This window comes from Tricharina praecox (assembly GCF_024521635.1).
Source record: "Tricharina praecox strain CBS 144465 chromosome Unknown BZA05scaffold_29, whole genome shotgun sequence".
NCBI classification, from domain to species: domain Eukaryota; kingdom Fungi; phylum Ascomycota; class Pezizomycetes; order Pezizales; family Pyronemataceae; genus Tricharina; species Tricharina praecox.
Window position 1 is genome coordinate 507,019 of NW_026250431.1, and position 16,802 is coordinate 523,820.

Below are 16,802 nucleotides of genomic sequence, written 5' to 3' on the forward strand. Positions count from 1 at the left end.
TGTGCAATCCGCCAAAGACGAAAAATAAACTAAGACTGAATGCAACCCCAAGCTGTCAATCGTACACCGGCAGTGAAACCTTCTCCACAGATAAGGTGATCGGCGACCACCAGTAAGCGAAATACCTCATGCAATAATCGGGCATGTGTGTTTGTGTGTCTATATATGCGGGAGATGGTGTCGGAGTGATGGTTGCCGTCGTAGTTTGGACCATGTTTGAATCGGCATAGAGTAGTACAGTACTTTCCCACAGGCGGCGCACGGTGGGGATTGCTTTTTCGGTTGCATCAAGCTCGTTTCCAGCTCACGGCGGGGGGAGCTTCACGGTGGTACTGTTTATCATGCCGTGTAATAGTGCATACATTATTGGAAAATTGGTGTGCCGTAACCACTGTGTCCATCAAATGCCATCCTTTGTGGTGCAATCGAAACAACCAGGCCCCCGACAACCAAAATTGTCTCCCGGGAATGCTACCGCATCCAGAGACCAATTGCTTTACATACTTCCTGCCCCGTCCTCCACGGTGGAACCAAACGATCCAAATCCCCAATATTCAATTGATTCTCTCGCATGAAGAGTACCGGATCCCCAGGCAAACCGGTAGAAGCTAATCTTTTAGCAGCAATATCGACCTAATAGCCCCGCGTCGGTGACGGTACATACCCTTTGGTGCTCGAGCCGTGTGGAATTGCGAGATATACCCGTTGGTGAACGAGCACTTTTGACATTGGTGACTAGGCGCAGAGGAAGACATCATTTACACGGCTATGGCAGTTGACTAGCTGGCTCTCTTACTCTGCCAGGCTGGAAAAGCTCCACCTATAAACAGAAACTTCCACCGGTTCAGAGAAATTTTCGTGGCAGAAGCCTTTCCGCGAGCACTGTTCTTCTCCGTGGCATCACGTGGCTCTACTCGTCAAGTCACTCGCTTGGTCACGTTACTGACAATGTCACGTTACTCTAAGCATCATGTCTCCTCTTCCAGATAACATGACGTGACGCAATCGCATACTCCCCGGCGTCTCATCACTCGTGCCAGTACCCCAAAACGACGCGTACCAACATCCGAAAACAATCTTGCCGGACTTCGAAGATACTTGACTACGCGGCTATGAAGTACGTGCCCGACCAGTGCTGCGAGCCGGAGGCAGTGGCCGGGGGATATTCGAAAGGACGCAAAGACAGAGGTCATTTGGAAGGAGGCAGAGGCCGAGAATACTTGGAAGAAACATGCCCGAATATCCGGATGCCGTGCGTATTACCCAGTCATCGTTTTTTTCCCTCGCGCCCGTGTGTGCCGGAAGAAATGGATGTTGTGTGCGAAGGTATTAGCTCGACGACCTCGCCGTCACCACAGCCAACGTTCCACTTCATCTTCCTACGACTCCAAACATCGGCCGTACGCGTACTCACGGTGGAGTCGTCGAGCTCCTACTGCTCACCAACGAGCTCGATGGGAACCCGGCGAACTCGCCGCGGTGCTGCGGCGCAGGGGCTGTACGGTTACGTCGCATGCGGAATTTTGATTACACGGAATTGGCACCCACCACACAACTGACGGAATATCGAGGAGACGTCCGGAGTATTTAGAGGAGATGAGATTTAAGGCGATGCTGTTAGAGGAGAAAAATCTCGTTGGATGGTGGGGGATGTCGCCAGAGGTGGAGCAAATTAGCTGGAAGTCTGCGAGTGTGAATTCCTGCTTCCGTTTGTGTGTCGCTTTTACGCTAGTGGAGGTGGGGGATCGACGAGCAGTGTTCGACACAGTCAGGTCCGGAGTCTCAAGATTTGCGCCAGTTCGATCCCTTGGACGGACTGGGTAAAAGTAGTCCGTGGATTCCATGGATTTCGTGGACTGACTGCGGACTGCAGTCCGGTTTACACTTAGTTTCACTTATGACTGCAGAGAAAAGAGCAAAGGTATGGAATGCCCGCGGTGGAGCTTACTGGGGATTTGCTTGCATTTCATAACTGTCCAATGGACAATTGGTCTCTATTCGCGCGTTGTGAAGAGCGCAGACTAGATGAGTGAAATTTGCGCTTGAGTCATAGAATTTACTGACTCGCTATAGTATATGCGCACACCGACTGACTTGTCATCAAGCTGGATGAGACAGATTTGCAGCCATAGAGTCCTAAACGTGTAGGTACTTAAATAATATCATCTAGTACTGTGCTGGACTCTGTGTATGCCCAGAGCCTGCAGTCGAAGCCTGAAGATACTCAATTATCAAATTTGACGGAACACATTTACAAATCACTAGAGCTCTACAAAACAAAAGAAGACACAATTTAACGAAAGCCGCAGCCAAAAAAATCGTTCCATTCTAAAATTTCGAGGAGAGCACCATAGTATCGCCTCCGTCCTCACTTTCGCCACCGCCACCGCCTCCTCGTCCTCGTCATTGTCCTAGCTCTTGCTCTTGTTCTCATTCTCGTTCTTGGTCTCGTCGTCTCCCTAGTTTTCGTTCTCGTACGCGTCCTCGTTCTCGTCCTCCCCTTCGTCATCCCCCTCCCCCACACCCGGCCGGATTCTCCACGCGCCAACAACCCCCGCTACCAGAACGACCAGCAGTGCAGTACCCCAGAAGCGGGTCTGTGGCGGCAGCTGGCTCGCCCAGGCATCAGCGCCGCCGGGGGGTGGCGAGGTTTTGACAAGAACCATTTCTGATGCCTGCTCTGCTGGTAGCCTGAGCGGCCGGACCACCGTCCCTGGCCGGAGAAACTCGCTCTTGTTGCTGACGGGCCATGACACTGCTGGGAAACTGTGTGTCGCTGCGTCGAGCTTAGCCGACGACCACCTCTATGCGTCCTGTCCCCACTCTCCAAACGCCATCGTAGGGCTCGGCGATGGACGTGGGCACACCAACGGGCACAGAGCTTGACGGGCAGTGGTCGTCGCTGGAAGAGACGGGACAATCCCGAACAGGAGCACCGCCGCCACCAGGAGCGCTGGCCATACGAGCAGCTTCCAACGCAGGTGCAGACAGCTTCTCGCGGTCAACCTCGTGATTGTCCCAGCTGCTTCCTGGTATGGAGCTGGCTCGCTGGCCAGGTCCACCACAACCTCCGTCTCCTGCTGCACCGGCGCAGCCGACGACATCTCAGCTCCCATTCCACCGCCGACGACGGCCTCGCGGCTATCATCGTGGGGATCTTGGGATCCAGTGCCCGCATCCAGAGCGTCACCAATCAGTGTGACGTGCACGCCAACCGAGATTAGCTCCGACACGTCACCCTCGGATGTCGTCGGGCCGGCATCAGCAGGTTCCACCAAGGAAGTTGCGGAAGCTTCGGCTTCTTCGGCGGTGGCGATGTTCTCGGCGGCGGCAGCACGCGCAGCTGCCCTCGCGGCTTCGCGTCGACTGGATCACTTGTCAGTGGACGTCCCATGATCAGGTGTTGCGGAAGACACTTACATGCGTCCCGGGCGCTCGTGATTCCGAGTGCTCGGCGACTACTGGGGACTCGCCGCGTCTGTGCTGCCGTTTTCGACAGCTACCTGTGCGGTGGCGAGCTGTCCCACCAGCTGTACGCAACGAGCTTGAAGGTCGGCGGACTCCTTACGGGGCGAGTCGCAGTGGGAGCACCCTGGGGGAGCCTGGACCTCCCGCAGGAGCCGCTGGTACTCTTTGTATTGACGCCTGTGGTTTATCTTTATCAGTAACTATTTACAACGATGATATGGGTAGTAGAGAGACTTACCATGTGAGGCGGGGAGGTTGGGTGTTTGGTGGCATGGTGAGTGGGGAGTTGGTGACGGTAGTGGATTGGTGGTTGGAAGGATGTAGGTTACAAATGGCTGAGAGATTTGTTTCTGAGCGAGTTGTATATTGCAGGTGGTTGTATGTAGAAGAGAGGGACTCAAGGTGGGAATGCCCACGAATGTATACTGGAAAACGGTGTGGAATTGAAGCATCTAAGGCTGGTAGGAGCCTTTGTATCGCCTTCACTGTGGCAAGGCTCAATCGCAACTCCAAGCCTGAGGAGGACGTTCACGTGCACGTACGTCGCCGAAATAGGAAGTAGCATACATTTTCGCCGGTACCAGTTGAGATAATCAATGAGGCCACTGTCGTGAGGATAACAGCTTTATCCTCACGAATGGAGTAGTCAACGTTCACATCTACCCTATGGTCGAGATCAATATCTTGACCTTCGGTGGTGGCTTCTCCGCGCGAGAGCAAGGTGGCACATACGTTCAGAAAGACGACGATCCGATTCAGCCCGGCAACTACTACATATCAGAGTTGGAAATCCACAGTGTAGGTATATGAAGAAGGTAGCAATGCTGTCTGACGGTATATCAGCGAGCCTCGTCTTCGGCCGGCCGAGTATTTGGCATATCAAGAATCAAGGGTCTACTGGAGTTACGATGATGTATGGGAGCGAGAGAACCTGTATATAGAGGACCTCTGGTCCGGAGAGACTGTAGAATAAGAAAAAATTATCAGCCAAAATATCCTCTCCTATTTGACAACGCATACCGGTAGTCACTACCGGTTGGTTCCCTACCCGTCTACATGAGCGGCTGCTGAGTATGTAGATTTCATCGCTGTCGATGACGACGACAGGTTCGACCGTCGATGTTCGCCATCTACCAACCCCTCGGTCGAAGCGTTTCGTGATGCTATTCGTCAGCGGGACTGTCGAAGCATCATCAATTCTCACGGGGTCCGGGGAGCAGGATCGTCCGCTCTCGATTCTCCTAGGTGGGGGTCGAGGCTGCGCACATCTTTAGGCTCTCCCTGGAATAATACTAGAGGAGGGACAACTACGCTCGGTGCTGGCATTTTAGACAGGCGGTGATCGCGAATATAAGGGGTGATGGCGAACCTTGCGGCCAGCGTGGGGATCCTGGGATCCAGTGCTCCCATCCACAGCGTCGACGATCAGTGTAACCTGCACAGCGATCGAGATCCTCTCCGTTGGGTCACCATCGGATGCCGTGCTATGGAGCTAGGTCATGGCGGTATTGATAGTAAAAAAGTTTTGGTGTCACAGACTAATAATTTTTATGGTCACGAGTGAGATGTTGAGATGTTTAACAGCCTTGCTTTATTGTGCCCCCAGTATTTCACCCCATACATTTATGTACTGGTAATTGTAACCAGCCGATACCTTAATTACGATCACGCCTCATAACAAAGCCCCTATGCTTCGGCTTCATCTGGGAAAGAAGCAACTTATCCTCTCTGCCGAGCAGCATAGCCTTGCGAGAAGCCGGAGTAACTTTCGAAGCTCCAGAAGCTCCACGAGCAGAAGCCGAAGCCGAAGCTTTAGAAGCAGAAGCCGAAGTTGAAGCTCCACGAGCAGAAGCCGAAGTCGAAGCTCCAGGCGCAGGAGCACCGATGTTTCCTGCATGATAGAGGTTGACGCGTTCCTCGCAGGCCTTCTTCATAGCCACTCTCTTCTTCTCCCTCAACATCAGCTCGCGCCTTATACTCTCGGCTTCCTTGGCGCATCTGATCTTCTCATTCATGAGGAACGCCTGCTTCTTGTTGGTAGTCTCGTCGCTTGTGGCTTTGCGCTGAGCGAGGAACTCAGCGGCCTTGTCGTCAGTGGTCTTGGCGATAGCGTACGCGGCGGCGTCCTTGCGGAGCTTCTGGATGACGGTGGGGCCTGGAGTAGAGGGCAGGGGACGAAGTTAGTTGGGCGGTCGAAGGGTCTGGCAAATATTAGAACTAACTATTAGGCGTCATCTTGCGGAGCCTGCGGAAGGCGGTGCTCTTGAATCTGTGAGACATGTTCTTTGTCTTGACGAATTGTTTGTGTGGTGTTTTGGGGAGTGGAGATGGATGAATTAGGAGTTGTTGTTGCGAAGAAGGTGCAGATGATGTGTCATGGTGAGGAAGGAAGAAGGAGAGAAGGAAGAATGAAAGGGGATGGAGTTGGCACGAACCCACAGACATCGTCGCACTTGCCGTTGGTGATGAAAAACGAGGGTGAATGAGGGGTAAAAGCCGTGATTCACGAATTCCGCAAACACTAGCCTCACGAAAACAGAGTAGCTAGTTCACGACGGCAACGCACGTTCTCACATGACACACCAATTCAAATTCGCATCCACCGAATGGTCCAAAGTCGATGAATGTCTACAGATATCGGAACCAGCAAATCAATCTTGATTCTGTCCGGAAGAGCCATCACGTAGATCGTCATGAATTCTCGCTCGTGATCTATCGACTGCTTTCCGGTAAACCTCGCCTTTATAGAGCAGCGCCTGATGGTGTGGATACGAGACGCAGATGGGGGAGCATTTGTATAAGAGCTGCTGGAAGAAAGAATAGCAAGATGTGTGGACGAGTGTCCGTAAAGCCACGCGCCGGGGCACGGAAAGATTGAAGACCAAAGATCTCCTCGCGAACCAAGACTGTGGTACGACTGTCTTCGGTTTCCTCGCCAGCGCGGACGGGGGTCGGAGGAAACTCCTCCTCGGACTTCGGGCCGGCAGCAGCAGTGATTGATCAGCGAGTGATGCGCAGTGAAGTGGAGTGATTTACCAACACTCTGTGACTGATGTGGCATGACCGCATTCGAATGCGCCAAGAATGAGCCAGACGATAGTCATGACCAAGAAGCGTACTGTAAATAGGAAACAAACGGGGTGGGAAATGATTTGAAAGGCGACTGATCGTAGATGATTGTCTCCGCTGCGACCGCGCTCGAATGCGCCAGGATAGAGCCAGACGACAGTCTTAATGGAGCTGAGTGCCGTCACCTGGGAGAGAGAGAGAGAGAGAGATGTTCAGTTTATTTCGCATGCAGCAAATCATTCGTAAGATCCGTAACCTGTTCTTTTTTTTTGTTCTTTCATTGATTACATGTGACCTATCTAGATTATGGCAATATTAAATCCACAACCTGTAGAGAGAGAGATCTTCCTGTTTTATTTCCCATGCAGCATATCTGGACTATGGCAAGCCGTCGAACTCATTTCCTGCCCACTGTTACCGGCGGGGGGAATCCGCAACCTATATTGATGTAGCGAGGGATGAGAAAATGATGAACGAGTGATCGTACAAGATATGTGAGTCACGCCGCCTGATCAAGCTACAGTGGAGCCTCCACTTTCGGCCTTTCCCACATCAATCACGGTCAAATCACGAAATCACAGCGGCGCATTCGTTCTCTTACCTGCTTCTGAGGAGCGAGTCATACACCCTGATTCATCCAGGAGTGAGCCATAAACCAAGATAAGACAGGAATGGACTCAATCGAATTTCCCGCACCGGTCACTCCCACCACTACCACCGCTAAATCACTAAATTATATCTGTGAATTCTGGCCACCTTCCTGCTCTGGCCCTGGGTGGGCAATCCCCTGAGGTGGGGGATCAGGGTGAGGATTCAGGTGTGCGATCCTTGTTTTTTGTTTACTATGCTGCTTTTGCATGGGCTGGGCGAAGTAGGGCACCACTGAGGTTTTGATAAGGCACCGCTGGTTTGAATCCCAGTGTGAGCTGTACATACTATTATCCTTTTTTTTCTGCTCCCGAGTAGGTACCGAGTGACATTCTGGGTTTCTAAGTACTCATCCACAACACTCAACCTCTCAATATTCGACACCCCGTGGCCTACGCCGAGGACCGAACTTCGAAGCGTGGAGCGCCTACGCAGCCGCTCCCAGGAAGACGCCTACAAAACGGGTCACTTCCTCACGAGGCAGCACACCCCCGGCGCAAGAACCGCCCACCGATACGCTGCCGGTGGTGCCAGTACCGACTCTGACTCTAGTCCAGAGCAGCTCATCAATGACTGCACCCCCTCACCTCCTCACCCTTAGAGGCACTACTGGTGTAGATGGAGCGAGCATGTTAGTGACATGTCCAGTAGCGGTTCTCAGATGTATCGAGTGGGCGCGATGTAATGGGAGGGTGGGTGACTCCATCTCCGGCACAGTGGCGAAGCTGCATGTTTGTACTACCAGCCCAATCGAACCAATGCTCCAATCTTTAAGCAAGACCAATAGACTTGTCAATGATTAGAAATATCAGGCGAACGAGTAGATCTGTTTGGACCAGAGCACCCGTAACCATCTCAGGTCTCGAGGCGTTCGTTTCGCAGATCTAACTCTCTCGACAGGACGATCGCAACCTGGAGAAGACGATAGTAATCCAATAAGCCCATTCTCCACGAGAAACTGCACGAGAATGATAGCTGAGGAATTGCTGGTGGCTGAACCGCTCGCCATATTGTCTCCTTGCGTCGCGTACATCGTTTATGGAAGGTCTTGATATTATTCTTTTCTTTCCGCCACGATTTAAACGCGGAGATTCCCGCCGCTTAGCCGGTGCTTTCAGTCAGGAACAATCGTAAGGGAGCCACCACCACGAAGGAAACTCGCCAGACCGTAAAAATGGCTTCATCCATCAGGAAGGCTGGGTATGAAGAATATTCCCGATGAATGAGAGATTTGTATAAAGCACGAGTTCATCTTCGCAATTTTTTTCCAGATCCTCATCCAGCCAGCAATCCTCTCTCCAGATCACCAATCAACACACAAACAACATCTTCGTCGCTATCCATCCAACCGCAGCCACTATGCAGCCAAACGCCAATATCATCTTCGCCGCTGCGACCGAGGAGGACACTACCCCGGTGAACTACGGCGATGGCTGTTAGTTACACTCCCTCCTTCCTCCCTCCCTCCTTCCCCCCTTCCTTCCTTCCTTTCGCGGTCACGGATAACGGTATGGATGTAATTGACGACGGTGACTAGACCAGATGTGTGTTATCTGCTAGATGCTCTCTGGATCCTCGGTACGGCCGGATCAGCTTCCTCCTTTGTCTTTCCTTCTCGACAACCGATCGATCTTCACCGCCAACGTTTCATTTCGGGTTTCCAACGGCTTTCGTGGGGTAGTGGGGGGTAGTAATGGGGGGTGCAGAAGGCTGCCTTTTGGTTATTCGGGCAAGTGGACTAGAGGTGTAATGTTAAGGATGTATGGTGAAGGGTTATGTGAGACGGAATAACGTACCTTTTTTTTCTTATATACTACGGCTATGTTCTCTCTTAATGATCGTATCATAACCGTCCCATGGCCTTCCTGGCCTCTCCCGATTGAGTCACGTGAGTTATCACTCGTTGCGGTTGTCGTCGGGCGCGGTACGGTTAGGACTCTTTCGTGATGGCATTACCATCTTCGACAGAGAGAAATCATCGATGAATCTACGGTCTTAATTGTTACGCGAATTTGGCCGAAACCACGCCGATGAAGAAAGTTTTCCGTATCCCGTGACCAACATAGATTTATCCTTCCAAACTAGGTGAGAAGGTTCTCAACCACAGGAAGCCTGAAGACAATCCGAGGATGAATATGAGATGCAAGTTCATATCTCCGACCGAAAGACACGGTGTTGTCGGGGGGTCGCGAATTATGGGAGTCAATAAAGTTGGTGCTAGGTCGATAGACGTGCGGTGACTGGCCCATCTAATCGGTACTTCCCCTGCCAAGTTCCTTTGGCCCTTCAGGTGGGAACCTTGCGGATAAAGTTTCCTGGGGATGGTATCTATGAAGAAAATATGTCGAAGGTCGAACCCTAAATATCACGGTATGAAATGGTTTCCCACGCAGATGTCATTAAATGCAGCCGCCATGATCCTCGCTATCCGCTAAGTAACGCAAGTGGAGGTTGAAGATCTGTTAACGTATCTTGGCCTGCATTGCACATGTGTTTTTCTCCGATATCGAGATACGTTCTTCGTGCCCGAGGAGCCTCGTCCTTGTGCATAGTGCGGAAGGCATATAAGTGGTCCATTCAGTCTCTTCTCCCACGGCATAGAAGAAGTCCGTCGAGTTCAACATCTTGTCGAACAGGATCTGACTGCAACACAGTCCTTCAGCACATATACCGCTTATCTGGGGAATCCGCTTACAGGTATCTGGAATTCCGGTTATCTGGCATCGGCGATTTCAAGCGCCTCATCATACCTATTTCAGCACATAACCGGCGCATACCGAGATCTCGCAGCCATAGCCATGCCATTACCGTCCAGTTCACCCAGTTCACCCAGAGAGACGCCGAGGGACGCGGAGTCAGAGGCGGCTTGGGCTCATCGATGACATTGCAGTCAGCAGGAGCCCCACCGTTTTGCTCCCGGGATGCAGCATCCATACCACCCCGCCGCGCGTATCGATGGTTCGCACATCATTCACGGTCCGTCCAACACGTGCCTCGGGGTTGAATGGACTGCTACATATATCCAGAACCTTTTCACCAGCATTTATTTATCTTGTTCCGAAATCTCGTCAACCTGGGTAGCCAGGCCCGATACACGTGACCGACTTTGCACTCCCGTTTAGAGGAGCTATGGGTTTTCACGCGTTTCAAAAAACAGCTGATGCATGGTTTAAACTTTAGAATACCGTATTAATGCACCCGCTATGCTAACTCCATACCCTTCCGACTTGCCGAGCCAGTCGTACAGTTTGTCCACCAAACGTTGAAACAGAGCTTGGGGAGGGCCAGGCATTTGTATGCTGGTCCCGAGCCGTGAACAAGAATTTCCCGCCGCACAGAGGATCGTCACAATGAAGTACCACATACTTAACTGCCCACGCTCGACACAAAGCCCACCGTCACCCAAACCACCGGGTCCCGTCGGCGAAACGCATCTCATACCTGGCAGCTCACCATTCCGACTCGATCCTTTCTGCGGCCCGGATCATCTACCGCCTGTCGCGAAAACTTTACTTCCAGAGAGAGTCCCCCGACGCAGCCCCAGTACGTGGTGGTCGTACTAATGGATCCGGGGCCGCGATTGCAAGTGTGCAAGTGGACAGGCTGCGGCGAAAACTTTCCCACCTCGAAGGAGCTCCACGACCATGTCCGCGACTCGCATGTGGCCAACGAGGTCGCCGTGGCCGGTTCGTTTACCTGCGGGTGGGGCTCCTGTCCGACGACGACCAAGAGGCGCGGCAAATTGGTCTCGCACCTTCTCGTGCACGTGAATTACAAGGCGCACAAGTGCAACATGTGCGAAAAGACGTACAAGCGGCCCCACGAGCTTAAGAAGCACCAGGAGAAGTGGCACGATCAAGACCTCCAGCAGCGCACGCCGAGGGCGTTGGCAGAGGGCGGACTGCTCGCCCCAACCATCGATAAAGACGTAAGGCCTTCCCTTGACGCATCCATCGAAACTAACCTGGATTTTGAGCAGTGCGTGGAGGAGCCCCCGGTGATCGACGGAGTGCTTGCCCTAGAGGCACTCGGCGAAATTCATCCCGAGTACCAGCAATGCAACGAGGAGCCTCCGGTGATCGACGGAATGTTTGCCCTAGAGGCACCCAGCGAAAGTCATCCCGAGTACCAGCAATACAAGGAGGACCCACCGGCGGAGGGAAAACTACTCACTGAGCATGGCTCACAACGCTTGTCAGACGGGAAGCGGCGCAAAGTGCGGCCCCCGGAGAGCCGTGGATTGCTTGCCCCAAGCGTGTGCAACCAAAGCGTGCCGGACAATAACGTGCAGCGCCTGCCGTACGATAACATGCATTGCATGCTGGACGAGGCCATGCAATTTCAGCAGGGCGAGGTGAAATTCATGCCGACCACAACGTACGGCAAACAGTTTGCCCCCGGCCCAACGTTCGAAAACATGATGCTGGTCGAAGAGGACTACGCGTGGCCCCCGGCGTACGATGGTATGCCTGCCGAATACCCTCTTTATCAAGGTCTGCCGGACGGGCAGCAGTACATGCAGCCCTCGACGGGCAATGTATATTTTGTCCCCGACGCACTCTTCAACTGCCTGCCCTACTCGGCACAGTGCGCGCAGCTCCCGGCAGAGAATATACAGTGTCCGCCAGCGGCACCGATGCGCGGCATGCCGGATGCAGGAGTGCAATACAACATGCCTCAACTCGCATACGGCGTGGAAAACGGTTTCCCCGACAATGCGCCTCGGATGAGTAATGGTGCTTACTACTACTCCCACCCCTCGCAGACCGGCTACGGAGTCGCTCCTGGAGCCGGCCAGATTTCCGCCGCGCATACCGGTTCCGCGATCCACGTCCAAGCAACTCAGCAGCAGCAGCCCCAGGACCGGCGGATGGCCCACAAAAGGTTGTTTGACCTGGCGGAAGAGCCCCATTAGAAGTAGATATGTCATGGAGTCTCGTATTAGGTCCGAGAGGCAAGGCTGACTTATCTATAGGATGCACCTTCGGAAGGTCCTTCGCTGGGACTTGGTGGGGGTGCGTGCGCTTTAGGGTTTATCCGCACACGATGCTTCTTTCACTCTCGGCGTTCGGGTATTTACCGGCGGGCTCACGATAACTCTCACGTTGTGTTTATTTCGAACGGTTTTTTGCCGCAAAATGTTCTGATTATCTTATTGGTCGGGCGCTTTTGGAGGTTGGTAAGAACAATCGGGCTCTGGAGTCTTCGCCCTGGCCGGAAGTCTAAAAAATGCTTGGTTTGTCTGCCTTCTATGCTAATTTTGAAACGCCAAACGTCTATAATGCCTTAGTTTTTTTGACATTTCAACCCCACCACCACCACTCCAACTCACCACCACCGACCACCACGCAAACCCATTGCGGCGAGCGAAGGAAGAGCTGTCGGCGAGAGGAGGAACTGAAGGAGGACTCCTGTCGGCGGGAGAAAACGATTGTGGTTCGTAGTGGGCATCAACATTGGTGGGTATAAATGGCGGGATCAATTAACTGACTGAGCTAGGAGGGGGACTTACGCTAGGTCGAGTGGGGTTTTCTTCGTCTTTTTCTTTTTCTCTTTCTTTTTCTCTTTCTTTTTCTCTTTCTTTTTCTCTTTCTTTTTCTCTTTCTTCTTCTCTCCTAATCATCGTCTACTAAATAAACGGGCAACCCTCCATCTCCGCTCTTACCGCTGTGTGAGCTTACTTCGTCGTCCCACGCGGCACGCCTGTCGGTCTGGAGTTGGCAAAGAGCCCTTGAAAAACCACCGCCAGTAAAATACTCATGTACTCGCCAATGCCTCTCGAGTCCAGACCCCTTTCTCCCGCTGAAAGGGCCTCTCACTCCCTCCTCTCGTCGACAGCTTCTCCATCGCTGGCCATAGTAGGTTTACGTGATGGTGGGTTTGCATGGTGGTGGTGGTGGTGGTGGTGGGTTTAAGGTATGGTGGGTTTGAAACGTGCCAAAAACTATGGCATTACAGACGTTTGCCGTAATTGAAATCATTCCTCCGCCCATCATTCGCACGACTCACCAGTGGCAGCATGTTTACTAACCGCCAGGTATCCTGTCTACACACAGCGTATACATATTCCTATGCTGCAGTCCCTCCCAACTTGCTCTCCATCACATCAAAGTCCAGTACAACCATGCACGCTTCACCCAAGCATTCGCACGGCCTGTATCTTCTGCCTTCACCAATCCACTGTCGTGTTCCAAAGTTCATTGTCTCATTGAGGTTCCAGCCAGTGTTGATCAGCCGTGGTACGTGTAAGAGGTATACACCGACTTACTTACCGGCCCTTTTTGATCGGTTCAGTCGCTGGTTTTCGGCTTTTTTGGCTAACATAGCTGCATGTTTTGCTGTGGACTGTCGCGAGGCCTTCTAGCCTGCAGCTTGCTGCTCGGTGGTGGAGTTTATCCAGACAACGGGCTTCGGTGGCATGGTGGCAAACGCAGGGCTGGTGGCAGTAGTGGTGGTACGGGTGGTGAGGTCGGTGCTGGTGATGCTACGCGTACGACAAAAACGCGGGGAGGATGCGAGATATAGCACTGTCGTACCGCATCCGACTTAGTGTTTAGGACCTGTTACCTACCAGGACAGTGACGACGCGTCCGTTCACTGTACGATCTCCACCCCACTTTCCCACTGGGATCGCGACGGCGTCCCATCGATCACATCGTTCTTCCCACTGAGACCATGACGCCGCGTTTATTACAAGTACCCCACTCTGCCAGCTAGAACTATTAGTCCTCACCCATCCAAGCTTTACGGCTTCCACAGCGCCCTACCTACCGGGACAGCGATGACGCGTCCGCTCGAACTGTACGCTTTCCACCGCCCCTGCCCGGACGGCGACGGCGCGCACCCTGCAGCCGTACCATGTGAACCTTAACATGTGAGCCGCGTCACTTAAGCCGCACCATTTACCCCAGCTACCTACCTAACTACCCCCAGACCGCGACCATTCGAGCAGTACCATTTCCACAGCACTCCGCCTACTGCAACCTTGACGGCACGCCCATTCGAACAGTACAATTTCCACCGCACTCGGCTCACTGGGTCTGCGATGGCGCGCCCAACCGAGCCCCACTCCGCCGGCTAGAATTGCGACGTTGCACCCTTTCGAGCTATACGGGTTCCACCGCGATCCGCCCACCGGGACTGCGGTGACGCATCCATTCGAGCTACAACGAGCTACATCGTTCTTCCCACTGGGGCCGCGACGGCGCGCCCTTCTAGCCCTACTTCAGCATGCCAGAACTGCGACGTTGCGCCCATTCGAGCAGTACGATTTCCTACCGCACTCGACCTATCGCGACCGAGACCGCGCGCCAATTCGAGCCGCTCGATCCCGCCGGAACACTGCTCACTGGGCCTGTGACGACTTGTCCATGCATCGCTACTCGCTATGTGAAGCCAAAATTCGCAGGGCTAGCTCGGCGAATTGTTAAGTCCCTACTCGACTCATGCGAGACAGGGATAAAATTGATGTGAGATGATTGCGATTCATACAAAGACCATAACACGCTACCACGACGCCGCCTTGATATATCTCTCCTCAGTATCACGTAACGCATTCGCGATCGGCGCCATGCCCGCCAGAATCTGCACGAATTCGACCTTCTGCTTCGGATCCGTTAGACGGTACTCCCTGCCGACCTCCATGCGCATTCCGCCCTTGAGCCCGACCACTTTCCACATCGTTTCCAACTGCAGGGCATCGAGTAACCGTCCCAGCACCGTCGCCTTGATCACGGCCGCCTTCCCCGCCCGCACCGACACCAACCACACTTCCCACTCCGTCTCCTGCGACCCCATGAACTCCTGCGCTAGCGAGAGCACGAACGCCGCCTCCTCCGCAAAGTCTACACGTCGCCGCTTCGGCTCGACCACCCACAGCCGTGTGCTGATGTATCCGCGCGCACGCCAATGCACGGTTCGGTCGTGGTATCGCAGCGAGAAGTGGTAATACGGCCGTTCGTAGCGCGGGCAGAGGTAGCACAGCACCTGCTCGATCAGCTCGGTGCAACACTTCTGGCGCAGCTCGATGTGGTACGGGGTGGCGGAGAGCTCATTGAGCTCGTACGAGGTTTCGGCGATCGGGAATAGGTGGATCGTCGTGCAGAAGCCGGGACTGAAGGCGTCGGTGAACGGTTCCGCGGTGTTTTGCACCGCTTCGAGAAGTTCTGGCGGGGCTGTGCCGGCTGGCAAAAGCAACCCGAAGCTCACGATTGCTCCGACTGTCGCTAGGTGGTTGTTGTTCCAGTTGCTCGGGTCGATCAGAGAGCGTCGGGGCTTCTTGCGGGAGCTGGTTCGCGAGGCGGGAGAGGGGGGGAGAGGGAACATCGGTATCTTGTCGCAGACGGCCTGCGAGGCGGTGGATGATTTCGTGTTAGTTGTGGGGTGGGCAGTCGCGTGCGTGATGTCAGGACCTGCAAGCGAAGGAACAGGATAACTACACGACCTTGGGATACGTGGGCCTTTAAGACGTCCTTGTGTTGCAACCTCGCGTCCACGTGACGCCCTGCACTGCGCCGGATAAACACTATGGAAGTGAGGCTCAATAGAGAGGAACGCGAAACATCCCGTCGTTTCCGTATTCCACTGCACCAGAAATACTACGCGTTCAATCGCTGTGACGGCTCGAGTGATCGATAGCAACTTGTGCAAACGTATCACAGAACCCTTGTGTGGCGGCCACTGCAGGGGCTTCAAGGATACTTCAGGTACTTGGATAACAAACCTTGTGTGGCGCTTCCGCAACAGGGGTATTGCGTCATCGCACTTTCAGCCGCTCACGAAATCAATCGGTCGCCCCACTTGCCCCTCTGAACATCTCCCTCCTGTCTCCAACACCGCAACGAACACGGAACGACCGCCCCCTCCACCGAGCTCCTTCCGCAAGAATTCCAAGCGCAGCGCGCTGCCAGTGGAATCGCGACCGCCTGTCCGCGGTGAGTGCGACTGTCAGCTCGGACAACGCCTTCGTACCTTCGTACTTTTGCACCCTCGCGTCTCCACCGGAACGACTCGATGCTCTACAACCCACCGCTCCCCCATCCGCCAATTCCTTCAGTCCGATGTCCTCGAACGCACTCCTCTCCACCGCCGTATCTCCTACCGTCTTAAGTCGCCCAATCCCATAGTACACCGCGCGCGACCGACCGCCGCCAGCAATTGCGTACATACCGAGTTGATCGAGAATGTACCCCGCTATGTACTAGTACATTCCGCCCTCTCTACATACATACATACGGGCGGTGCATTGACCCGCTATCGGCGCGCTATATACCGCGATAAGACTACGGTATCGATTGGAGTCCGTGCGGGGTATGCTAGCACGCTTCTGTGTGTGGCCGAGCCGAGCTGGCGTGCGGAGTTGTGGAGGAGGAGGCGGAGTTCGTGCTCTCGCTTTCGCTCGCGCGGGAGGAGTGGGGTCCGGCGGAAGGAGTGGGAGGAGTGGGAGGTTTGCTTGCTGTCGGTGCGAGCGGGTAAGGTGGCGGTGGTTGAGGCTACGGTGGTGAGATGGCTACTCACGGCTACTCACGGCGCTCGTAAGGGAGGTGTCAGGAAGGCGCCAGGGAAATCGATTGGAATTGGACACGGCGGAGCGGTGCGATGCGAATGGAGGTGGGTGG

At 53.9% G+C, this 16,802-nt stretch overlaps 5 protein-coding genes across 5 annotated transcripts; 2 read left to right on the forward strand and 3 right to left on the reverse strand.

Moving 5' to 3' along the window:
- Positions 1-2,459: 2,459 nt before the first annotated feature.
- BZA05DRAFT_459773 (uncharacterized protein) lies at positions 2,460-3,861 on the reverse strand (the record flags this gene model as incomplete). Its single annotated transcript, XM_051487646.1, has 5 exons — positions 2,460-2,804; positions 2,868-3,366; positions 3,421-3,458; positions 3,504-3,645; positions 3,707-3,861. Coding segments are annotated over 5 exons (1,179 nt in total), but the record flags the coding sequence as incomplete, so codon positions are not given.
- Positions 3,862-3,886: 25 nt separating this feature from the next.
- BZA05DRAFT_421739 (uncharacterized protein) lies at positions 3,887-4,380 on the forward strand (the record flags this gene model as incomplete). The annotated part of the gene is made up of 3 exons (XM_051485753.1): positions 3,887-4,006; positions 4,084-4,266; positions 4,312-4,380. 3 exons carry the CDS (start codon positions 3,887-3,889, stop codon positions 4,378-4,380), a joined length of 372 nt encoding a protein of 123 aa, XP_051336138.1.
- A 743-nt stretch (positions 4,381-5,123) lies between these two features.
- BZA05DRAFT_421740 (uncharacterized protein) lies at positions 5,124-5,913 on the reverse strand (the record flags this gene model as incomplete). Its single annotated transcript, XM_051485754.1, has 2 exons — positions 5,124-5,623; positions 5,691-5,913. The coding sequence occupies 2 exons, from the start codon at positions 5,911-5,913 to the stop codon at positions 5,124-5,126; spliced, it is 723 nt and encodes a 240-aa protein (XP_051336139.1).
- Positions 5,914-10,747: 4,834 nt separating this feature from the next.
- On the forward strand, positions 10,748-11,026 carry BZA05DRAFT_342847 (uncharacterized protein; the record flags this gene model as incomplete). The annotated part of the gene is made up of 1 exon (XM_051481054.1): positions 10,748-11,026. A coding segment is annotated over one exon (279 nt), but the record flags the coding sequence as incomplete, so codon positions are not given.
- A 3,665-nt stretch (positions 11,027-14,691) lies between these two features.
- BZA05DRAFT_421742 (uncharacterized protein) lies at positions 14,692-16,351 on the reverse strand (the record flags this gene model as incomplete). The annotated part of the gene is made up of 2 exons (XM_051485755.1): positions 14,692-15,596; positions 16,156-16,351. 2 exons carry the CDS (start codon positions 16,349-16,351, stop codon positions 14,692-14,694), a joined length of 1,101 nt encoding a protein of 366 aa, XP_051336141.1.
- Between the last annotated feature and the right edge of the window lie 451 nt (positions 16,352-16,802).